The sequence below is a fragment of the Eschrichtius robustus genome, chromosome 10 (assembly GCF_028021215.1).
Source record: "Eschrichtius robustus isolate mEscRob2 chromosome 10, mEscRob2.pri, whole genome shotgun sequence".
In the NCBI taxonomy this organism is placed as follows: Eukaryota; Metazoa; Chordata; class Mammalia; order Artiodactyla; family Eschrichtiidae; genus Eschrichtius; species Eschrichtius robustus.
Window position 1 is genome coordinate 86,982,340 of NC_090833.1, and position 24,473 is coordinate 87,006,812.

General features: G+C 51.1%; 2 protein-coding genes and 1 non-coding gene across 8 annotated transcripts in view; 1 reads left to right on the forward strand and 2 right to left on the reverse strand.

Annotated features, from left to right (window-relative positions):
• The window catches only part of AOPEP (aminopeptidase O (putative)), a 368,252-nt gene extending 364,019 nt beyond the window's left edge, over positions 1-4,233 (forward strand). The window contains exon 17 of the mRNA XM_068551997.1: positions 2,993-4,233. The gene's annotated coding sequence lies outside the window, so the exon portion shown is untranslated. The remainder of the gene's footprint in view (positions 1-2,992) is intronic.
• Positions 4,234-14,641: 10,408 nt separating this feature from the next.
• Positions 14,642-24,473, reverse strand: part of FANCC (FA complementation group C) — a 272,443-nt gene continuing 262,611 nt past the window's right edge. For all 6 annotated transcript variants that reach the window (XM_068553567.1, XM_068553564.1, XM_068553565.1 and 3 more), the window contains 2 exons: positions 22,576-22,782; positions 14,642-16,496 (listed from right to left, as the gene is read on the reverse strand). In XM_068553567.1, the coding sequence (XP_068409668.1) occupies positions 16,353-16,496; positions 22,576-22,782 (351 nt within the window). In that variant the 3' untranslated portion in view covers positions 14,642-16,352. The remainder of the gene's footprint in view (positions 16,497-22,575; positions 22,783-24,473) is intronic.
• LOC137771039 (U6 spliceosomal RNA) lies at positions 17,171-17,277 on the reverse strand. Its single transcript, XR_011075263.1, has one exon. It is a non-coding gene; the product is annotated as a U6 spliceosomal RNA (small nuclear RNA).

Consider the following 24,473-nt stretch of genomic DNA (forward strand, 5'->3'; position numbering starts at 1 on the left):
CCGGCGGAACCGCCTTCCTCGGCGCCGTTTCGGCCGCTTCCGGTTTTGTTATTTGTGGGGGACGGAATTCGCAGGAGAACATCCTGAGTAGGTTAGAAGGTGTGCTGCAGAGCCTCGTGGAACCGCGAGCCGCGTCTTCAAGGGGAAGGCTGACACGGGGGTGTGTGGCGGGCTCCCCGCACCCTGAGCTGTGAGCAGCCGTGTGAGAACTTGCGGTCTCTCGGGCTGTCCCCGCCTGGTGGGCGAGGCTGGCAGGTCCTTCCTCCCAGTGTCCTGAATTTCTCTACATTGCGTGTCTGCTGGCAGGCGGGCAGGTTACCTGGAGTGGGGCAGAGTTGGAGTGGGAGTCCTAAATTATTTAAACTGCTTCCTCTGTTAATTGTGCTTGGCACTGACCTGTTAACGTTCACATTTTAGCAGTTTTTAACTGTGGATTTCTGCATTCTAAAAGTAATTTAGCAATGGTACAAAAAGTTTTGTAAGTAGAACTGTGGGATTCTAAGTGTATTTTTTTTTTTTTTTTTTTGTCTAACATTGTCATTTCTCTGCCTCTCTGGTTTTCTTTAAGGTTTTACATGATATTATATATAGGGTATGTCTAATTTTGTGGTTTTTTAAAACTTAGCATCAAATTTCAAGCATTTTTCATGTAATATAGCTTCTCTATAATTTTAATGGATATTTAATATTTTATGTTGATATTCTTAACCTATTGTTGGACATTTAGTTTGCTTCTAATGTTTTGCTCTTATAAAAAACCATTTCTGTCTAATACGTTTAACTGTCTTATTTATCTGAAAGAACTCTAATGCTGAAGAGAGAAAGGTTTTCTAAAGTACAATTCTGTTCTTCCAGAAGAGTCAAGGAGCCATGTTGGCCAGGAAAGGAAGTAGTGGGAATAATTGCCACGATTGTGCATCTCGTAGCGGAGCAGCTATGTGCAGGCTTCCCCAGAGCTCCCCTGTGGCAGCTTCAGAGCCTGTTCGACGACGGGCCAGTTTAAAAAACAGACAGAACAGTTACACAGTTATGTGTTGCCAACCTCATATAGTAATCAGTATAAATCGTATTTCTCTTCAGATTTTTAATTTCACGGAGAGTTTGTGTTTCTTGAAGTGTGTGAAACTACAGTGGTGCAGACTATGCCTTTGATGTTCCCTGGGTTCCAAATTGTGGAGAAACCACCACGGGCTACACAGCTTTGGCAGTTCTTCATTGTGATTTTTTTGCCCCCAAGCAGGCAAAGGAGTAGTCCCGGTCACAAGCCTGCTCTTTTCTCACCGCCCCTCTGTCCCTGCCCTTCTGGATGAACACAGGGTCATGTGCACGCCCTTTCCCCCTGCTACCCCAGAACAGCTGGTCAGTGCATTTTTTATTTCATCTTCCAAAGCTGCACTGGCATTTGTATGGTCATCTGTGAGTCCTTTGATTTTTAAAAATTATACCCCTGGGATGCCCAGTAAATGAACAGCAAACAGAAATAAGACCCATTTGGCAGTGTAGCAGGCCTGGAGGTGGTGGTGCTGTCACCTTGTGCCCGAGGAAGCTGGTGCGTGCGATGTGGGCAGCCCTGCGGCGCTGCCCCCGAGTGCTCTGGCTGCTTGGGTTCCTGGCATGCTGATTTGTGACTTAAGATTAAAATCACATTGCCAGGGATTACCACGCAACCACGACCCTGACTGCTCCTCCAGAAGCCATAGTTACTCTCTCTCTGCAGTTCGGGGAGCAGATGCATCTCATAGCTCCTCTCTGGAAACAGAAGAAGCCAACAGCCTTGGAAGATGCTCTCCAGCCCTTTCATTATGCCCAGCCGACGACCTCTCTGACGAGGTGCAGAGCTTAGCTGATTGGTGAACAGTGACTGGTTTCCGCTTTGTTCACAGTGGCTAAGTTCTGCACCTGAAGAGAAGGTGAGATGGGGACAGTTAAGTTGGAGCTGCCGGGGCAGAGGCCGCTGCTGAGCGGTCAGCTCGGGGACTGAGCACGATTCTGGAGGATGAGGGCCTGCCTGGCCCCAAGGATGCACTTTGCCTTGTTACGAATGCAAGGAACATACCAAAAGTCTACGGAAATACAAATCCGCTAATTAGACATCGGTGTCTGAAAGCTCAAATGTATTGAAAGCTGCAAAATTATTCTTTTAAAAATCTAAAACCCAGTGAATCACGAAAGTCGAGTGAGACCTCATGTCAGCAGTCGATGGCGTGTGAGTAGAGCTGGGTACTTTCAAAGGAGACGCCCTGTTGTGATTTCCGAGCACGGTGAACTCTCTCTTGTATTTGCAGTCCAGGTTTCTGTGTCTTCTGCAGCCGCCCGCGGGACGAGGCCGAGCAAGCTCCCAGCTGAGGCACTGCTTCTCCGGGCTGTCAATTGGACCCGCCCTCCGGTGCCTACTGAGCTGATATCAGTTCTCATTTTACACACTGGCTCAGTTCAGCAGGAACAGGAGTCGAGCCCTAGAGCAAAGCCTTCCTGTCTGTGAGTGCCCGGAGGCTCGGGAGCTGGGGCTGCAGCCGCACGAAGACAGGCCCGAGCGTCCGCAGCAGAGCTGACCGGCGGCGGAGGCCCCTGCGTATGTGCCCTGTGTGTGGGTGTTGCTAGAGCTCTGCTGACACGACAGGAACGAGCTTGCACCCATTGGCGCCACGCCTGCCACGCAGGCAGTGCATACCTCTGTCACGGTGTAGGACGGCCCCAAAGCAGTCGGAGTGAGTGCGGGGCTGAAACAGGCTGCCTTTCTAGTATCTGTCCTGTGAACGGAGCCCAAGTTATAGCCGCCGGCTTTCACAGCCCTGTGTGAGCAAAGCGAATGGCACATGGTGCAGCTGTAAAGCCCCTTCTCGGGGCTGTAAGATGTGCCCTGGTCTCCTCCTGTCCTCCGCTCGTGGTCCTCTCTCCAAAGCCGAGAGCAAAGGCACACACAAAGGTACTCATTTACAAGAATTCCTCCGTTGTGACCGGGCAGTAAATTTTATTGCTGTTTCCTTTGCAGGAAAGATCACAGCGAGATTCTTTTTCATGCATCTACTCGTAGCCCTGGTGGGACCAGGATCACATTGACCCTGGACATCAAAGGAAGGATTATGGGGCTGCTAAAGCCATCAGCCGACAGCAGTGTGCACATCGTGGGGCAGCCTTCCCAGAGGCCCTCACAGCGGAGCCCGTGTCAAAGGCACATCCTTGTAAACGGTCTCCACAGGGCTGTGTGATGCCTTTGTGCCCACCCTGGATGTGCCACCTCAAGATCCTGAATCTGAATTGAGTCTCCCCTGTTGAGTTCAGTGCAGTTCTTTTCACACAAAGATGGAAGATACCTGAGGCCCGTCGGAAGACCTGCTGAACCTTCTCCATCTATCCCTCAGCATGTGGATATTTATTCCTGCACTTCCAGAAAGTCAGAGTTTCTGCATACTGGGACCACCTCTGCAGGATTACTTTGATTGATATGTCCTGTATTTAGATTTTCCAAAATTTTAGTACCTTTTGGTAGAAGTGCAGGATCACACTCTTAAGATGTATTAGTAATAAAATGTAATGGATTCGGTTTTTTTTCTTCCTGTTTGCTTCCTAATTTAATACTATATTTAAAAAGGAAAAAAAAAAAAAAAAAAAGGTGGAAGAAGAGGGTGGTCGCCTCCTTCTGGTGTCATTCTTTTCTCACCTTACTGGGTTTCTCTGTAGCTTTCCAGGTGGTGTTGCTATACCTGGGAGGACAGTGGGCCCCCTGCTCCTGATGGAGGCACCATCGGGCACCATGGGGTCTGTGGTGATGTTGCCTCTTTTCCCGCAAATGTTTGAAGTTAAAAAAAAAAAAAAAAAAAAAGCTTCTCAGGACTGTCCAAAGGGAAGAAGGATGGCTTTAAGACGCTCCAGAAGCCACAGTGGTTGGTGCAGTCACGTGATGGCGTGAGGCTGAGCTTAGCGGGAGTGAACTGACCCACCTGCAGGGGCTGCACTCGCGGGGCTGCGGACCCGCCGGTGGGGGGACGTGCGGCTCCACACAGCCCTTCGTTAGGAGCTCCTGAGCTTCAGAGTTACTTAGCAGTGACCGTCATTCTAGAAGGGTTCCCGCGTGTTGGTTCTTTGCTGTTACGTGTGCTCTGCCAATGGTTGTAATATGTGCTTTGTTTACCATGTGGGTAGAAGAATAAAAATCTGATTTTTTAAATACGAAGAAATGTCAGAACGCTGTTCTCTGTGAAGACTTGGAATAAATGACTCTTTCTCCCTCTGGTCGGCGTGTGTCTGGTCCTCTGCGAGGCGGAGCAGGAAGCCCGGGCACAGCCTGCTGCTCAGTGCGCCTCAGGGGCTGCAGGTGACCAGCCAGCCTGATGGTTTGGTTTGGTCTTGTTTTTCCGAAAAGTTAAAGCCACTCTTTGTCATCTTTAGAAACTGCTGAGGCAGAGGTGAGCTGCCGCGTGAGTGGTCTCGCGCTAAGACGGTTGGTCCCCTAGCCCCGTGGCCCGAGGGTCCCGCGCTGGCTCCCAGCACGGGCGCGGCCCGCAGGCGGCCGGTCCTGGAGGGGCCGTCGGGGCCCGAGCGCAGCCTGCCTCGCTGGCTGTGCGTAGTTTGCCTTCCCGCCTGCAGGCTGGCACTCTCGCGGGCGGGGCTGTGCCAGTGGTGAAGGAGGGGCGAGCGGCCTCCATGGGGCCTTCCTGTCTCCCTCCAGCTGCACCCCGTACCCACTCCGTCCAGGCTCCCGGGACTCCTGGGGCGGGTTCTCCGAGCTGGCCCTCCGTACCTCCCGAGAGGGCTGCGGAGAGCGTGCTGTGGAGGAGCCTAAGGCCAGGGCCTGGCAGGCGCTGCCGGGTTCCAGAGCGGCCGCCAGTCAGTAAGAAGACAGATGTGTAAAGCTAGGACCCTGCATTCTTACATGATTCATCTGTTTTGAGAAAAGTTTCATGTGGGTGATGGGCAGCTTCCCCAGGGCACATCATGGAACTTAGGCTGCTTTATCAGCACGACCCGGGCACCTCCTGAGGGATGCCTCGGTCCAGGTGGGAGTGTTTGCCGAGGACCCAGGAGCCCCGGGGACAGGAGATGGCTGTCTCGGAGAGGCAAGGATACGGGAGCCTGCCCTTCCCAAGTTCCCCCCCGTGGGTCAGGTCTGCACAGTGGTATCCCCAAGGTCACATACTAAGCGACAGGCGGGATTTGAATGTGTCCAGCTGGCTCGAGATTCTCCTCTCCCGAGTCCCTCTCAGGTGTAGATTGTCTCTTCGGTAATAAACTCCTCAGGGCTTCCTGGTCTTGTCCTTCAACCAGAGGAGACTTGAGACACCTGCACTCCTAAACCAGTTTGCTGTAAGGGGGGCCTGGGTGGGGCCCAGGGAGCACATCAACTTGAATCTGGAACAGTTATGTCCCTGTGGGGAAGTCGTCAAGACCGGTCCGTGGGGGAGTCTGGCACTTACTTTCTCAGGGGCACAACTTCTTATCTTTGCTGCCCCAGGAAGAATACCTTTCCAGCCTCGGTGTTCCCCCTGTCACGTTCCCAGGGTGAGCGGACGGGACGGTATGAGCTCTGCCCTCCAGGCTGAGTAGAGGAAACGAGCCGACAGGAGCCAGTCTGGTCACGGACAAGGTGATGCCTCCATCCGGAGGGGGACCAGGGCACAGGAGGCGCCCAGCGTGAGCCTCCGTTGGTGCCCTGGTCTGGTGGGAGCGAGGAAGCCCCAGCCCCAGCCCCTGCCCCTTCTGCTGTTGCGTACGTCGGGCTCTGGACCGCCGGTGGCATTCCTTGCCGGCAGGGGTCAGTCGTGAGAGAGGACGGCTTGCTCTTTCAGCGCCATGGTCGGTCCAGAGCTGTTGGTGGGGTAACCCGGCCTGGTTCGTGGGCTTGTTAAACCGGGGTGAGAAGAGGTGATCTTGTTCCCTGAGCGAGTTAAGGGGTTAATTGCCAAGCGACTGTCCTCTCCCCGGAGAACAAAGGGCTCCACAAATAGAGACGCTCCCCTGCCCAGCACAGGACCTGAGCCCTCGCCTCGGCTTCCCACGTGTGGGCCTGCCCGCCGGCCTGGCTGTCACCCCCTGGCCTGCCTGGGGCAGGACCTGAGGTGGGGGAGGAGATGGGAAAGAAGTCAAGAAAAGAGGTTCAGGTCTCCCTCTTGGCCTCTATTTTAGGATTAAAGGGTTTCAAGCACTTAGCTTTATTGGAATTTCACATCAAAACATCGAAATTATAGTCTCGATGCGAGACTATAGCGAGGTACAGAGATGTCACGTTAGGCAGAACCCAGTGCCCCAGTGGCAGCAACCAGAAATAGCAAACCTCGTCCCTAACGTTAACCCATCGCTTTCAAATGAAGAGAAGACCTCTAAAAGGAAGGTTTCAGGCAGGTATTTCCAGTGCATTCTGGGTTTCCTGCAACTGGCCTGACCGCACGGGCACTCAGCAAAGCCCCAAGCAGTGCCGTGGAGGCGGCTAGGCTGCCGTGCAGGGCAGTCTGCTCGCAAAGGGTTGCCCCGGCCACAGCCGGCCTCACCAGAGGCAGCGGTAACCCCCCAGACAGCTGGAAAGCAAAAGCTGAGTGACTCATCAAGGGCTAGTTTTTCTTAGAGCGTGATGCTTCTAGGCCAGCCACCTCATACTATGGATGGAGCCGGCTGGGTGGGAGGATGAGGCGTGTGAGAAGGGATCTGCCCAGAACTTCTGCATGGCCGACCCGCCCTGCAAGTAAGCACAGTGTCCCACCATCTCCTGCCAAACAGAACTCCGGGTGTCCCAAGCCTGTGGCCTCCCTGGGGCGGCAGGCCGGCCACACCCCATTCCTGAGAGGTCAGCGAGGGAGGTGCTCCCCCTGGCACCTTGCCACCAGGTTACAAGTGCCAGCAGGTGACAAGGCTTCGTTAGATGATGCTTTACAGCATCCCCTCCCCAGGGCACCTTGGACTGGACCACCTCAGGGTGCAGAGAGAGGGTGGGGGGGCCCTCTGTGCAGGGCCCAGCCATGGCAAAGACCCTATACAAGGTGCCGGGACAGTGGTGAGCCCAGGCCTAGACCTCCTGGAGCCACCTCAGTCCAAGGAGGGCTGGAGCTCTGGGGGTCTAAAGCCCAAGGGACCTGGGCGTTTAAAGGGCTGCCTGGACCTCCCAGGGCAGTGCCCAGAGGCCAAGCTCAATGCGGAGATCTCTTAACCCCCCCCCCCACCCCCCCCCCCACCCCCCCACCCCCGCCCCCCACCCCACCACCCCCACCCCCCCCACCCCCCCCCCCCCCCCCCCCCGGCCACTGTCCCGGGAACAATGACCTCGCCCTCCCTGGCTGGGCCCTGGGGGTTTACAAGGTGGAAGGGAGGAGAAGCTGGTTGGGGCCATTCACGGGTGAGGTTTTATAGATCTTTTCCCATCCTTTGGTGCTGTCTGGGAGATTGATCGGCTAATGAGGTATTTCTGTTCCAGTCTGATGACTAGAGAGGGTGTGAAAAAAAAGAGGGAGGAGGCTGTCAGCCAAGCCTGGGGGCGGAAGGAAGTCACCATAAAACTACAAACGTTCCCAGTGGTTCCCAGGACTCGCACAGTCTGCTGAGAGCCTCCTGCCTGGGTGGTGGGTGGGCATCCGGGCACCCTGGCATTGGAGCATCAGAGCGGAGGCAGACCCGGCCCTGGTGGGAGGACCAGCCAAAGGAGCCCGCTCTTGGGCGCTGGGCCTGAGAAAGGGGGCTGGTGATGGTACCAGAAACCCGTGCTTCTTGCCAGTGTGTGCGCACGCGTGTGTCTGCGTGTGCGTGTTTGGGAATGCGAGTCAGTGCAGAAATGCAGATAAAGGCCTCTCTGACCACACATTCTCCCCTACTCCAGACGGCTCCCATAAAACTAATCTGGGCCCTGCCAAGTGTCTTTTGAGATAAAACAAGTTCAGGGATTTGGCTTCTCAGCCCCAAGCACTGAAATGGGACGAACTGCTCCAGAGACCTGTCCGCGGCCTCCTGTGTCACCTGCCTAGGCCCCCCGCCTTTTCTGGCTGCTCACCACCGCCCGGGCGGCTGAGGGGGGCCGGCTGGGGCTCCCTCGCGGGGTGCCCACCTCGGGGGGGCAGAGCTCTGCCCCGCCGCGGAGCCTCACGCCTGCTTCCCAAACACCCCCTCTGTGGCTTTGCCTGGGAAGCAGAGGGGACTGGGCACGCGTTGCGGTTTCTGTTTTTTAAGCCTTCTTTGTACTCTTTCTGCCTGTAATTTCCTCCAGCTCCGGCCTTTGGGGATGGTTCCACCACTGAAAACCCGGCCCAGAAGGTGTTCTTACCTGTGGGGTGGAGCAGGAGGTGGTGAAACTGCCTGCCGTTGGGCCCTAACTACACTGCCTGGAGTCCCAAGATCGGAAAGTTATTTTCCGCTCTTAATAGGCTGCCCTTGTCACATGAGGTCTGGCAGGACAGGCCTTGAAAGCAGAAGTGTGTGTCCTAAGACTGCTGAGCACGCTCTTGGCAAGATCAGAGAGGCGGGAGTGATGCCTCGGGTTTTCACGCTCTGACTGCAGGATTTAAGTCTCCCAGGACTTTGACATCAGTTACGTCTAAGGAGGGAAGCTCAAGAAAGTGTGAGTTATGGGGATAAATCAGCAATTAGATAGGAGCCAATTTTAGAGTTTGCCGATGGGACAGTACAGGTACAAGGGTGCCCTTATGTTGGGTTGTAGAGAAAAGACATAAGGGAAAGGAATTGTAGCTTTATGATTTTATCTGCTTTAATAAATTAAATGATAACGTTGAGGGAGAGAGAACTGCAGAAATTGTGGCTTCAGCGCAGCTGGGGGCGGAGAAGGCGTTTTGTAGCGCAAGAGAGTGATTATTAGTGATGGCAGAAGCTGGGCAGATGGACAGATTGACATCAGGGGAGTTGGGTCATGGCCCACGGACTGCCCCAACTGGGGGGACCAGAGCTCCGGTCCTCAGGCCACCGTCCCTCTAGGTCGGGGTACCTCTCCTTTTTCTAGAAAACTCTCTGTCCAATACTAGAACATAACTCCTATAAATAGGCTATAAAGGTGCCACCGTGCTGGTGGCAGAGCAGGGGCGCCGGTGCAGGGGTCTCCTTTCTGAGTTACAGGTGGGGATGGAGGCCTCCTTTTCTCTGCAGCATCATTTAACGGTGAGTCTCTCTTGGAACAGACAAATATAAATCTTCCTTCACACACTGATGATTATAAATTTTTTGCATACATCACAGATACAAACAGTATGTAAACAAAAAGCAAGCGCTGCCCCACCTCATCCTGCCCGTCCTCCAAGGCCACCGCTGTGAGGAAAGTGGCGGCAGAGACTGAGGAGGTGCCGCAGCACACGTGCATGCCCGGCTTATGCAGACGCGCGGCACCGTGTACACCGCTCTTTCAGTGGCTCCATTGTCTGGACATCACACAGCTCAAGAGGCAGTGGTCACAGTCTCCTTAGGTCCTGTTGTTCAGATCCCAGCCCTGCTAGATGTCACCTGTGTAACCTCTCTGGGCTTTGGTTTCCTCATCTATAAACCATGGACAACTTCGTTAGGTGGTTGTGAGAATTAAATGAATTAATTTATGTAAAACCCTGATAACAGGGCCTGGCATCAACTACAAAGGTATGTGCTACCCTTTGACTGTTGGTTTACTTTATTTAACCAGCCCTCTACTGATGAACCTGTGAGTTGTTTCCAGTGGGCAGCGATGTGAAGCTGCACTGCAGTAAAGCCCTGGGCATTTCGCATATGCCCAGGCACCAGTGTGTCTGTGGGATAATCTCTAGACTTGCTCATGGTGGGTCCACACAACCTGAAGTGGGGGAGGGCAGCTCTGAAGAACTGGCTTTTTGTTACTAGATAAAAGGATATATAGTTTAAAATTTTTTTATTCAATGTTCTACCATGGTAACACATACATAAAATTTACCATTTTAACCATTTTCAAGTGTACAGTTCAGGGGCATTAGGTACATTCACGTTGTTGTGCGGCCATCACCACTATCCGTCCATCTCCAGAACTTTTTTATCATCACCCCAAAGTGAGACTCTCACCTGTTAAACAATAACCTGGAAGAGAATGGAATTCTCTCCTGCAGCCCATGGCACCTGTATGGTAACAGAATCACCATATGATCCAGCGGTTCTACTTCCAGATGTATCCCCAAAATAACTGAAAGCAGAGACTCAAAGAGATGTTGGTCCACCGATGTTCACAGCAGCATTATTCACAATAGCCAGAAGGTAGAAATGCCCACCCACCCTGCTATTTTCTGTCTCTCCAAATTTGATGATTCTAGGTACCTCATATGAGCGAAATCATACAATGGCGTCTTTCTTTGTCTGACTTATTTCACGTAGCAAAATATCCTCAAGGTTCATCCCTGTTGCAGCGTGTGTCAGAACTTCATTCTTTTTTAAGGGTGACTAATATTCCATTGTATGGATATGCCACATTTTGCTTATCCACTCACCTGTCGATGGACAGTTCGATCCATGCCTGCTGTGGGGCCTGGGTTTGCATCTTGCATAGAAAGGGTTCCCTTTCTGGCCTGAGGGCTGAAGACAGGATTCTTGGATTCTGCCTCAGGCCCCTTCCCTACCTCCTGTGGAGAAGGACCCTCTCCTCCCCTCAAAGGACTAAGAAGTCTTCTTGGAAGCAGTGACCCAGAGGCTTTGAACTTGCAGACCCCAGGCGGTGGGGAGGGGGAGGCCAGGGGCTGAAATCAGGGTTTATGTGAAAGTCTGTAAGCCACAGGTGAGCAAGAAATTCTTAATGAAATACAAGAACATTCTGTCTACATTTTGGGAGTAGGATAGTCTTGATTTTATAAACAATTTTGTACTTCTCGGAGTAATAGACTCTCTTCTCAGAGTGGCAGCAGCCTTCCAACCACCCTCGTCCCTCCCCTGTTTCCAAGCAGAACTGCTAGTTTTCTCTGGAGAAAACCCACAGCCCCAGAGAGGAAACCTCCAGATACTGACTCCAGATTTCCTTGGTAAAGAAAGAGGGCTAGGCATTTTTGTGTGTGTTTATTTTTATCTAAGAAGTAGAGCTCCAACGTGATTTCTCAGCACCATCTTTCCCTGTTGATGGAAATGCCTTTACTGTATATTAAATCTCTGTATGGACTAATTCATCAAATATTGGGCACCTATTGTATGCCTGGAACTGTTCCAGGCACTTGTATTGGAGACGATCAAGTATATAAGTAGATAACCTGGGGTCTAGAAGGTGTTATGTGTTAGGGACGAAAGCTGAGGGGTGGATAGTGGGGTGCCACTGGAGACCGGGGGGGGGGGGTGGTCAGGCCATATGGAGGTGGTGACATGTGAGCAGGTGAGGGATGGCCGTGCATGTCTGGGGAAGGTGTGTGTGCAGGACAGCCCATGCAAAGGCCCTGGGCCCCCGTGGCTGGAACAGGTGGGTGGGTGAAGGGGTCACAGAGAATGTTAGGTGGTGAAGTCAGAGAGTAAAAGGGGGTCCATACTGGGTAGGGCCTTGAAAGCCATTTTATGAGTGTTGAGTTTTACTGAATGAAGACGGGAGCTTTTGTAGTGCTCTGGTCAGGGGTGTGACGTGATGGCACCGGCAAGGGATCGCTGAGATGCTGCAGCGGGGCCAGGGCGGCAGCGGGGAGAGCAGGCAGATGCTGGCGTCTGCGAGGAGGGCAAGGAACGGTCCGATCCAGGGACGTCCTAGTGACTCAGACGTGGGGGTGAGAGAGGAGTGAAAAATAACTACAGAATTGGGCCTGAGTCCCTGCAAAGACGGGACGGCCATCAACTGACCTGGGGAGACTGTGGTTTTGGGTCGGGGGGTTGGTGGCATCAGCTTTGACATGTTAGTTTGACCTGGTCACCTGACCTCCCAGTGGAAACAGCCGGTGGGCCGTGGGTATTCAGGCCTGCGGTCCAGGGAGGGTGCGGCCCCTCTGCACAGAGGTGGCTCGTGGAAAGCCCAGCAGGGTGAGGGTACACAGGGCGGGGGCCCAAGGACGGAGCCCGGGCGCACCCGCCAGGCCGAGGTCGAGCAGGGCCCAGCCCCCTCAGGCTGAAGAGAAGCCCTGGAATGTTCCGCCAGCCAAAGGAAGCTGTCAAGGAGGAGGGAGACCCAGTGGGTCAGGTACTGCCCAGGCCGGTGCAGGAGGCCTGAGAATGGTTGGCTGGAGCCCCAGGGAGGGCCCTCGTGACCCCGACGGGGACAGTCCCTGTGGGCGCCCTAGCTCGGGTCCCACCAACCCGTCATAATGGTTCGAGCTTTAGAAGATGTGCCGATGTGCGTACTCTTCATTACACTCCATCACACTTCACTTTCAGGATTTTCCTGGCTGTTCTTGAACGTTGATTTTTGCATATGAATTTTGGAGTCAGATCGTCTAGTTCTCCTATTAGGATTCTATTAAGTCTAATTTATATCTCTAAGACAGTTACTGTTTCTATTCAGGATATTGTTCCAGAAGGAAAGAACCACCAGTTAGAGCAGTGGTTCTCAACTTGGCAATGTCTGGACAAAGTTTCGATTGTCGCTCCTGGGCTGGCACCTAGCTCAGAGAGGGTGGGATCAAGCCGCCGCCACAGAGACTTACCCGGTCCCCAGGGTAGTAGCGCCACACTGGAGAAGCCCAGCCTCAAATGCCTGCACACTGGCTTTCTGCTAAGGGCCCTCCTCTTCCTTATCCTGCTGAGTATTGGGCTGCTGCATGGCACTCATCCTTCTGCAGTGCTCGAGAGGAGTAGACAATATGTAGTGTTGTGGACATTTTTAATTCTCTTCCGCTGCCCAGGCTCTGGCCCCTTCCTGTCTGTGGGAGATGCAGTTGGCGGTATCCAGTACCATCACAGAAGCAAAACCAGCTCCACACTTGCTTTCCCAGCTCCCTTTACAGCCTAAGTGCGGGTGGGGGGACCTGGGCTTCTCTAGTCAGATGCAGCAGCCGGGACTGTGGCCAGCCCTTCAAAGAGCGGGGTGCAGGGGGCCTGTCTCGCTACTGAAGGTTGCAGACCTTGCAGGACGAGCTACAAGGGTTGCAGAATTCACTGACAGCAGCAGCAGGAATTTCCTCACCAGGCCACTCTGAAGCTGGGTTTTGGGCACTGCTGCTGGCTGGCTAGAGCTAAGCCTTGTCTGCCCGACAATTCTGTGGGCTTTTAAATACCCTTTGGATCGCTTTCCTTTCAACAGCGTGTCTGTTTCTGTTGCTTGCAACCAAGAATCCTGACTGAGTCACATGGATTCAATCATATTGTGAGAAACACCAGAGGTCGAGATTTTCAACATTGATTTATGAGACTTTCTACTGCTACAGAAAAGCTAAGAAGTGTGAAACTTTCAGTATCCAAGCATGCAAGTGTCCTACCCGAAACACCAAGTACAATAAGCTATCACAGTTATGTCTGTCAGTACTGGGGAAAAGGGAAGGTCCTACATTATCAACTTCCTTTATTACTGTCAGTCAGTCTATATATGAGAGATATGATTTGGACCCATGCTATAAACAAACTGTGGACTTGAATTTTACAAGAAGGCTTTAAGACACATTTATTTTGCCTTAATTTTGGTTCTTTAGGAGTGAGATGGTTTGGTGATGATTAATAACTTAGGATTGTTTGACGAAATCCATGTCAAACCCAGTGTCAGGCAGAGGAAGGACACCATCACCAGCAGCGCTGGCTGTGGGTGAGGTGGTGATGGGCTGGCAGAGGAAGACAAAGGCAAGGACAGCAACACAGTCAAGTTCATTCCCTTCCTCCTGGGAGAGCACGATTTGGATTCCTTGTCGAATAAGGAAGAACATTCCTCACGTTTGTTCTCACTGTGCAGCACCGGGCGCCTTTGGGTAACACAGGGACAGGCTCAGTTTCGATTTTCCCCGAATTTCTGCCCACTGCCCAGGTCCGCATCCTCTCCAGGTATCCCTTTCCGGTCCCTGTCCTTGACTCCTCCACTTCGACGGAAAACGTAGCTTTCTGCTGGCCTCTGGAAGAGCTCCCGTGTTTGTCTAGTACCCTTGTCCCAGCAGTGAGAACGGGGCCGAGTGCAGAAGCCGGAGCGCAGGACCGCCCGGACAGGGGCTTGTCCCCAGGTGCCCTCTGCTGTCTCAGGTGCCTCCTGGACAAGATAAGAGGCCCTCGGCGCCCGATGTCAGGAAGCAGAGTGATGGTCCAGAAAACCCACGCAAGCTGCTTGCAGTGAAACCGGGAGCGGCCAGGGTCCTGTGGGAGCCCCGGGACGCGTGCTTCAAGGCTGAATGGAGCCGCGGGCCGAGTCCCTCCTTCCTGACACCCAGGGGAGCCCGGGGAGGCCGGAGCGCCAGGGCCATGAGTCTGAAACAGCAGAACGAGCAAGAGGGTGGGCTGTGCTTTGTCAGATGCATTCCCTCTTGAGAAATGGGGGGAAACAACGTGTAGATCAATTCAACTTACACTCAGTGGTAATATTTAAGTCTGGCTTAAAGGAAAAGAAGTGTATATATGTATGATGCATTTCATTTGTTTTAGCAGCTCCTGCTGACTGCCTGCCCTACAGTCACTCTCCTTGGCAGTTTTCAGACATCTGGTGGCAAGATTCCCAGGCCTAGAGATAAACCACAATTGGTCTATTCCAGGGGCAGACCTATCTAGGTTTTGTGAGACCTGAAGTTTCCGTAATTGGGGAGTAGAGGGAAGCTTTCTCTGAGAAAGATGATAATACTTAATGAGTACAAAATTATTAGGTGCCATGTGACTTTTTATTTAGAATGACAAACTATAAAACAAATTACAAATTTTAAAAAGCTAACAAATTCTGCAAACATCATGAAGTCCTGATGAATAACAAAACCTCTGTATTAATGGGTGGTCATTAATGCCTTTTCTCCCTATAGTTTTGGGCTCTGTCCTCTTTGATCCCAGTCCAAGGCTCAGGAGAACGTTAGAGGCTTTGTAAAGGAATTGGGAAACACTACAAACAGACCGAGGTAAGGTCAGGACAGGAAGGGGTTTTCCAGAAATGCAGCTTAAACAATCTGAGAAAACCGTCTGGTTTTTATTGTTTGCTGTGAAGCACAGTGTGAATGGATGTCCACGTGGCAGCACACTCCCCACAGGGGGGCTGGTTCCCAGCGGCCACTCGGTTTAGGGGTTACTCACTGCCACCAAACTAAGCCCTTTTCTTCCTGTCCACAGAGGTTGCTCACAGCTTCCCTCGCAAAAGCCAACACAGGAGAGGCGTCCTCAACGCCAAGGGAAGCATATGATGATGGCACTTGTGATAAAAGTATTTTAACAATATACCTTTCATACTGTAACATTTCTCTAAAGAAAGGCTCAGGTCAGAAGGTCTTGGAATTTTCCAGATCTTCAGGTGGATCCATATACCAAAACAAGTAACTCCCCTAAAAGCTCAACCTCTAATACATCAAAACTTTACTTATACCTCAAACAGGAGCCAAGAATGAGGGAGATTCAGAGATGACTGATGCAGAAATCCAAGTGGTCAGAAAAGTCTGGACTCACTCGACAAACAGATCACACACAAAAGAAGCAAAAGAATAAACCTGAAAGGAAAAAAAATATCTTCAACTGATGGGAAATAAATATTAACGTTAGCATTGCCAATTCTTTATTAGAAGTTTCCAGTTCCCATTTTAGTTAACAGAGAACTGACACCTAATCTCTTCCAATGTTTCTAGAACACATCCTGTACCCTCCCCTGCCAGCCACCTTTGAGGTAATATGAGCTCTTTTGGTAACAACAGCCAGTGCTTAGCCAGTATAAAGCAAAAAGCCCCAAAGCTGGCTTTATTTCATTGCTAAGCAGTGTCGCTCCCCCGTCACCACTCCTTGCTACTGGGCTTGGGTGGGCTCTGCTCAGGGAGCATGGGAGGGAAACTTGAGGGATCCTGACCATCCTGGATGAAGAAGAACGTCTTAGGGGAGCAAGAGAGTATCCCGGTGGATAAGACGAAATACCAGTAACAATTACAGGACTTCTTAAAAAAGAGATCTGTGAAAAACGGCTACGTTACTTTCTAAATTGATCAGTGAGTGGTTCATGACCAATTTCTTGGTCCAAAGAGTTTGAAACATCCAAATAATAGTTGTGCATCTTGGTTTGATATGGGGGTGGGGGCGGCGGGGAAGGAAATAAAAATCTGTTCTCCCATCCAAGCCTTTTCTAGAGTGATTCTCTAATCGACATCCGGGCTGAACAGGCACAGGGAATGCTGAACCATAATCCCGTCATTAGTGAGTAAATCTCACTGAATTCAGGCTAAAGCACTTGACTTCTCATTTTGTAAAATATGTACTACCAGATCTTGCCAAGATGTTTATGGCTCATTCTTGCAACTCAAAGAGGGAATGCATTCTACAAACGGAGGCCATAAGAAGCGGCCCCACCATTTCATCGCGTAGCCTCCCTGGTTAACTGGCCTGGGCTAGGCTTGCCCACGCAGCTCTGCAAGGAGCTCTTGGGCCAGTTTTCTTGACCTAGGGGCTTCCACACAAAGATGGTCCCATCTGTACAAGGTCTGGTCCAGAAAGCCAATAATCTCGTGCATTATTGCATCCGTCTGAGCCATCTGCAATGAGGACAGAAGAGAAGGCAAATTAAAACACTTTCCAGACAGATTCATCTCTTCGTCCAGTGGACCAGCTGTAACCATCCCGTCCCCAAAAAGCACCTGCATTCCTATCACCTCCAAAGGGCTCTTGTTTTGTCTTCAAGGTCATGAGCAAAGCGAGCGTGTTCGCAGAAGTGGGCCATCTAGTGAGCAGAGCCATTCCTAATGCTGGCCCTCAGACCCACAGCGGCTACAGACAAACGCTGTTTCTTGGAACACCCATCACAAGCTTTGGGGTTATTTGCCGTGGGGAGCAGAGGCCAATGAGCACGCCATGGCTTGACTTTCTGCAAAAGGCTCACACTACTATGAGAACTGGAAAATGCTGAAAGGAGAGTGCCACCTGTTCTTGCACAAACAGCTTTATAAGTGGTGTCCTTGGGCTAGCGGCAGGCCCACTTGTTTGTTAATAGGCACCTAAGGTTTTAACACTTGATTCCTAAGGGAAGCAGGAAACACAGGAGCTGTCAGTTCTGCTAAATACAGCCTTAGCTGTTGGCACCCATAAAGGGAGGGTGAGAATCTAACGATTTATCTGCGTGGAGAACTTACTGTGATTTTTTTTTTTTTAGACACAAGCATATTAAGAACCTCTGTTTTTGAGAGTAGTCCACATATTCATTTTTTTTCTTTTAAATATGGAACGCGTCACGAATTTGCATGCCATCCTTGCACGGGGCCATGCGAACCGCCTCTTGTGTCCTTCCAGTTTTAGTCTACGTGCTGCCAAAGTGAGCACCACATGTTCTGTCCTTCCAGTTTTAGTCTACGTGCTGCCAAAGTGAGCACCACATGTTCGTTTTTCATGTGTGAGGCAAATATTTAAGTAGCCCGAGCAGCCCAAGGTCAGCTCCTCCTCTGTGTCCACACTGGGTCCTTCTGGTAGGGTGGCCAGCCGCCCTGGTCCACCCGGGACTCTCCTAGGGCCAGGACAGCCTTTAATCCCAGGCCACCTCTGGGCATGAGTCAAGGCAGACTCTCTCTGCAGCATGGGTACTAAGTGAGTGGCAGCGGGGGAACGCCCTGGGCCCCCTGGACAGCACTGGTGCTCCCCGGCCATCTACTGGCAGTGGCCCAAGCTGAGAGGGCTCTGCTGGGGTCGGGGGGCAGGCTGCTAGCCTGGGTGGGGTTCACTGTGGCTCTTGGTGTCTACAGAATCCTCTCTTGGTTTTACTCAGAAGTCACAGATGCTGTAGACTTTACGGATGAAACAACATGAGCTTCCCTGGGGCGCCTTAGAAGAGCTAATTTACTACCTCAGACCCGAGTGGGGGGGAAGATTGCCTCCCGCTCCAGTGCCCAGGGACCACGGGGGCTCCTCGGAGCCAGACGCGGGGCAGCAGTGCCATCACTGACCCTCTTTACAAGCCACCCCAATGCCCATGTTCCACTCCAGGTGTCCGGTCACATACAAACCCCGCCTCACTGCCACTGAGGGAGGGGAAGCCGCGTCCTGCAGGGCTCAGCTGAGGGCATCCTTGTGGAGGTCAAATTCATTTTGAGCTCAACAATTATAGAACTGAACTCCTCTGTATTTCAGATTCTGGCTAACTTTTGGCTGCTATTGCTGTGGTCCAGCAACAGAAGACAGAAGGAGAGGGAGAGAGAAACGTGAACTCAGGGCAGGACGAGGGGCAGGAGAGGATGAGCCTCGGGGGCGGGAGGAATCCAGGCACCAGCCAGGCTGCTTGTGCCTCATCCTCGTCATAGAGGCTCAGGAGAGGAGAGAGTGGAGACGGTAAACCAGGAGCAGGGGCAGAGAAGCAGAACAAGGGGTGGGAAGGGCAGGGGTTCTGACGAAGGGATTCAGTGGAGACTCAGAAGCTGAGCCCTGGGGCCCGCGCGGGAGCCTGAGGAAGTGGGGGAGCGTGCTGTGGCCGAGGTTGGGGTGTGAGGCCATGAGAGGAGGAAGGAGGAAGGAGGAAGGTGAGCCGATGGCACAAGGGGCAGCTCAGAGGAGGATCGAAGGCCGCAAAGAGGCAGGGCTCAGACACGCAGCCTAGAGCGAGCACGGCTCTCCAGAGCTGAGGGCAAGACAAGAGGGCCGAGACCAGGACCCGGGCCCAGAAGCTGGCCCTGCTCCCGCCTCTCTGAGTTCACATCAAAGCCAGGCCAGGGCTAGGGTCCTGAGGGTGGTGATGCCAAAGCCCCTGAAAGAGAAAGGCCGTCCACCTGCTCCTGGCCAAGCAGACCTGGCCCAGGGCTCTTCCCAGGCTGCTCGCAGGGGGAGGCACCGAGGAGCCCACGAGGGGCTGCCTTCCACCTGTCCTGTTTGTAGCTGCTCTGCCGGGCAGCCTTCAACCAATTGTGTGGCCACTGCAGGAAACCTTCGAGTTAGGAAGGCCGGTATGTTAGTTAAAACAGTTTCTGAACATCTGCAAGGACAGCGCCCAGGAGGCGCTCTCAGCTGTGACGGGCTCCGAGGTGCCCGGGAGGCCAGTGCCCACCTCCTAAGGAGCCGGTGCAGGAAGAGAAAACACCGAGCTTCCTCCTTTAGTTAATCTTTTTGGCAGCTGAGCTGACTTCTGAACGTGAACGAAGGTGCCGGGGTCTTCCGCGTTGCCCCAGGCTCAGGTGCAGACCGGCAGCGCCGACGTGGGCTGTTCTGTGGCGACGGGGCTCCAGCATTGGCGGCAACCCCGAGCCTGGTGACACGACCCAGCTTCGGAGCCCCAGCAGCCAGTCTGTGGGTGAGACCTGAGGGCGGTCCACTGTGAACCTGGACTGTCTCCCCAGGATGGAGGGAAATGTGATTGGAATACAGAAGCAGAGACCTGCGTGTCTCCGAGGAGCTTTCTCTGGGTTACGTTCTCTCACACCCTACGTGCTGGGCCGGCCGTGGTCTCCTTGGCCTGCTCTCCACTCCCAGGGTGACAGGACAGCAGAGGAGCAGGAGGGTGCAGGCTCAGAGAGGCGGGGCAGCCGGGCCTGAGCTGGCTCCACGGGCTGAGGCCCCTCCCACAGGTGTCCAGGGCCTGGGCAGGAAGTCGGAGGTCAGGCAACAAAAATGCCACCAGCACCTGCGTGATTCAGAAGTGTCTGCCTTTGACTTTAAAAATAACTTTCAATTTTAGAACAGTTTTAGATTTATAGTTTGACCCAAAAGAAAAGAGAGAAATCCCATATCCCCTACACTCAGTTTTCCTGTTAACATCTTACATTAGTATAGTACATTTGTCAGAATTAATGAACCGATATGAATATGTTTTATTAACCTCATCTTTAGGTGAGACTTTATTCTGATTTCCTCAGTTTTTCCCTAATGTCCTTCTTCTGTCCCAGGATTCCATCCAAGACACCACATTACATTTAGTCATCATCCCTCCTTAGGCTCTTCTTGGCTGTGACAGTTTCTCAGATTTTCCTGTTTTTGATGACCTTGACAGTCTTAAGGAGGACTGGTCAGGTATTTTTGTCAAATGTCCTTCAACTGGGGTTTTTGTCAACTGTTTTTTCATAATTAGACTGGGGTTATAGGTTTGGGTTAGGAAGGCCACAGAAGTAAAGTGCCATGTTCATCACTTCATATCAACATGACTTATCCCTGCTGATGCTGACCTTGATCACCTGGCTGAGGCAGTGGCCGAAAAGTGACTATTATAATTTACACTTGGCCAGAGAAAAAGTTGGTTGATACCAAGTTCTACAGATATGAGGACATTATTTTAACTCTCACCTATGGAGGTCCCCACCCCAAATGGATTTGGAGGTAAGTGAGATGTGCATTTTATAAAAGCACGTGATAGATCACTGTGCTAGGGCGGGCCCTGAGGAGATGGCACCCAGCAGGTGACAAGCAAGTCCTCCTCTGCTCTCGGCCACACCCAGGCTCTGGGAGGTCTTCTGTCTGTCTGAGCCCGAGAGGGCGGACTGACAGGCTGGCTGCGTGGTCTGCCCACCCCACACACGTTGTTCTCCTAGAACCAAGGAGAACCTCGTGGGCACTGGTTACTGAGGTTCTTGGCAGTCCCACTGGTCACTGGGACTTTCTTCATGTTCACGTTCAAACAGAGCCTGCCCTGGAGGGGGGCGGGAGGGGGCCTCTGGGTACTGCGAACATTCCTTTCTTGATTTGGTTGCTGGCTGCATGGGTATTTTTGGTTTGCAAAAATTCATCAAGCTATACCTTTCTGTATATACCTTATATGACAATAAAAAGTAAAAACAAAAACAGAAAAAAACCTAACTCCAAGAACCAGCACGTTGTGGTTTTTTTTTTTTTTTTGAGATGAGCTCATAACATAAAATTTGCTATTTTAACCATTTTTATATGTACAATTCAGTGGCATCAAGTACATTCACAATGCTGTACAACCACCACTACTATCCATTTCCAAAACTTTTTCATTATCCCAAACAGGAACTCTGCACCACTCCCTAGCCCCTAATAACCTCTATTCTACTTTCTGTCTCTATGAATTTACTTATTCTAGGTACCTCATACAAATGGAATCATACAATATTTGTCCTTATTTCATTTAGCATAATGCCCTCAAAGTTCATCCATGTTGTAGTATGTGTCATTCATTCGTTTTTTGGGATTTTTACAATATTTATTTCTTTATTTTTTGGCTGCATCAGGTCTTAATTGCGGCACGCGGGATCTTCGTTGCGGTGTGCGGGCTTATCTCTAGTTGTGGCACGCGGGCTTAGTCGCCCCGCGGCATGTGGGATCTTAGATCCCCGACCAGGGATCGAACCGGTGTCCCCCGAATTGCAAGACGGATTCTCAACCACTGGACCACCAGGGAAGTCCCCATTCATTTTTAAGGCTGAATAATATTCCGTCGTATGTATAGGCCACATTTGGTTTATCCATTCATCTGTTGATGAGTATCTATCTGGGTTGTTTCTATCTTTTGGCTATTATGAACAACACTGCTATGAACAGGCATGAACAAGTATCTGTTTGAGTCCTTGCTTTCAATTCCTCTGGGTACATACACAGAAGTAGAATTGCTGGATCATAGGCTGATCCTATCTTTAAATTTCTGAGAAGCCACCAAACTGTTTTCCACAGTGGCTGCACCATTTTAACACCGCCAACTGGAGAGGTGCAAGTGTTCACCTTCTCCATGTCCTTACCAAGACTTGTTTTCCATTTTGTTTGGCTTGGTTTATAGTGTATGTCCTCGTGGGTATGGAGTGGTACCTGACTGTGGTTTTGATTGCATTTCCCTAAGAGCTAATGATGTTGAACATTTTATTCATATGGTTATTGGCCATTTGTACATCTTCTTTGGAGAGATGTCTAAACTCATTGCCACTTTTTGAACTGGGTTGTTTGTTTTACTGTTGTTGAGCTGTACGAATTCCTTTTATAATCTAAACACTAAACATTAAACCCCTATCAGATACGTGATTTCCAAATACTTCCAAGTATAAATTCGAAATTTTTCTCCCATTTCAAGATCCGTCTTTTCACCTTCTAGATAGTGTCCTTTGATTTGCAAAGGTTTTTATTTTGATGAAATCCAATGTATGTTTTCTTTTGTTGCCTGTGCTCTTAGTGTCATTATTCAAGAAACCATTGCTAAGTCCCATGCCATAAGCGGTGCTCACGTTTCACTTGGACCGTAAAGAACCCCTCATGTCAGCTGGGCTTCCACAAGGAGCTCTTTGTAATTAGCAAACTTTTTTCTAAATTAACAAATGAAATTCTTTGAGCCACTGCAGTGACCACATTCTCACTGAAGTCTTGTCTCTCTTCATGAGGAGGAGAGTCATGAACTGCAACTGAAAGACGACAGCCTGGGGAGACAGGAGATGAGCCTTCACCGTGGGCCCCGGCAGTGCGCTGTGTGACCTGGGAGAAGTCCCCTCTCTTGTCTGAGCCTCCCTTCCCTCTCCTGCGCCACGCAGGTGTCGCATAGGGCGGGCTCTGGGTCTGGCCCAGCTGTCCCCTCCCGGCCTGTCCAGCCGCGTTTGGACAGCATCTTGGTACCCACACTCTTCAAAAGCTGGGTCCTTGGGTGATAACCCACCTTTTCCCTGGGATGAGAATGAGACCCAGGATGCCAGAAAAGGGGAGACTTACGAGCGTGATGACTTCCCGGGCAATCGCGTGGCCTCCGGGAGCCCAGAGCAGGAAGTTCAGGAGGAGGCGCCTGATCAGCTGCTGACAGGCAGGCGGTCTGGGAGCTCCCTCTCCGCCCTCTCCAGCTGCTGCCTGCAGATCCCTGGCCGAGAGGGTTGGACTCCTGAGCAGCTTCATGAGGCAGCTGAGCACTGCCTTCACCTCCACCTGGGAAGTATAATTTCAAAGGGAAGAGATTAGGGAAGAGTCGGGACACACAGGTTGTAGGATGACTCAGTTCTTTGAAGCAACCCCCAGAAACAGGAGAGGACTGGCGCCCGAGGGAGGGCAGATGGGGCGGACCATGTCAGAGTTTACACACTGCTCCACACAAACCCAAATGGGCGTAATGGAAATTTCTTGACTTTCTTTCGTCCTGCTCACTAAGCAGCCAGGGCGTCATGCCAGGAATCGACCTTTTTTTTGTATGAAAGGAAATGGAGAAAAGTCCTCAGCAGAATGTAGTCAGATTTTTATATTGTGGGAAAAAGAACAAAAGGCTCCTTGAAGACTTGCTCACTATCACAGCCACAGGTCAATTAGAGCCCAGTGCTCGGACCTCCGCGGAGCCAACGTGCTGATAAGAATGAGGTTTGCCTTTCTGCCACCTTCGGCGGGGAGGAAGCGCGTGTGCTGCGCGCACACACACACACACACACACACACACACATACACACCACACTGGTTTGGTTTAGACACTGGGACACTGTTCATACATGTTTAAAGCTCAAGCAGAGGTCACAAGTCTGTGGAATCCACATAATAATAGTGGCTGTTATAGGTCTGTGTGTTGTTTTTGCATAAAAAATATTTATTTCATGCTGAGATTTCTGTTTGCTATAAGAATGGTACATCAGGTTGTGACTTGGAAAACAGTAAAAACTGAAAGCTGTAGATCCAAAGTGCCACATGGAACTCATGAACAGCTATATGTTCCCTCATTTTCAAAAGAATACTTAGGCCTACTCTGAAAATTCCCATGACCAATTTTATGGATTTTGTGTGAGTCGTTTTTTTCCCCTGGAAGTTAAGGCTTCATTCAATGAAGTCTGTCATAAGCTCCAGTACACTAGCAGTGCTGTGTGAGCGACTCCAACCACAAGGCAAGACCGTGAGAAACTGCACCCCAGGGCCCTTCCATGCAGGAGGGCAGCGTCCCTCACCCCCTCTTCTCGTGCTGGGACCAGCCTGCCCTCATCTGACAGCGTCTACGGGGGCCCACGGCCGCCCTGCGTCTAGGTAGGTCTGCAAAAATGTCAGGGCTTAGGAAGCAATGCCTCTGTATCCATTTTCTTCCTGACTGGCATTTGATTTTCTCCTCTCATCCATTATTCCCTGAGGCTTGTCTTCTTCCTTTCTCTTTCACTCCAGGCCGTCTTTCCCTTCAAATACCTTCCTCACATGCCCAAAACTTTAATGCTTTCTAAAAATCTTTTCAGGAGAAAAATATAAACTTTCTTTTCTAAGTAAGTATTAATTTTTGTCCTGCATTATGAAAATTTATATATGCTCACTGTAAACCATTTGAACAAAAAAGTAAAAAGAAAAAAAATCAAAATGACTATAACTCCACTATCCAAAGAGACTCGTTGAAAGTGAGGTTTACATCCTTATCATCTTTCTTTCTATGCATCGTGAACACAGCACTCACTATACACAAGGTATCCTAGAGTTTTCACAGTTCACTATAAGCAATTTATCATTATCTATAGCACATGTTCTTTGATAACATGATTTTTCATGGTAGAATGCTATTCTGTGGTTGTAATACACCACAGTTTATTTAGCCGATATCCTTACTATTGAAATGTAGGCCATTTTCAGTTATTGCAGTTACAAACAATGCTGCAATGATCTTG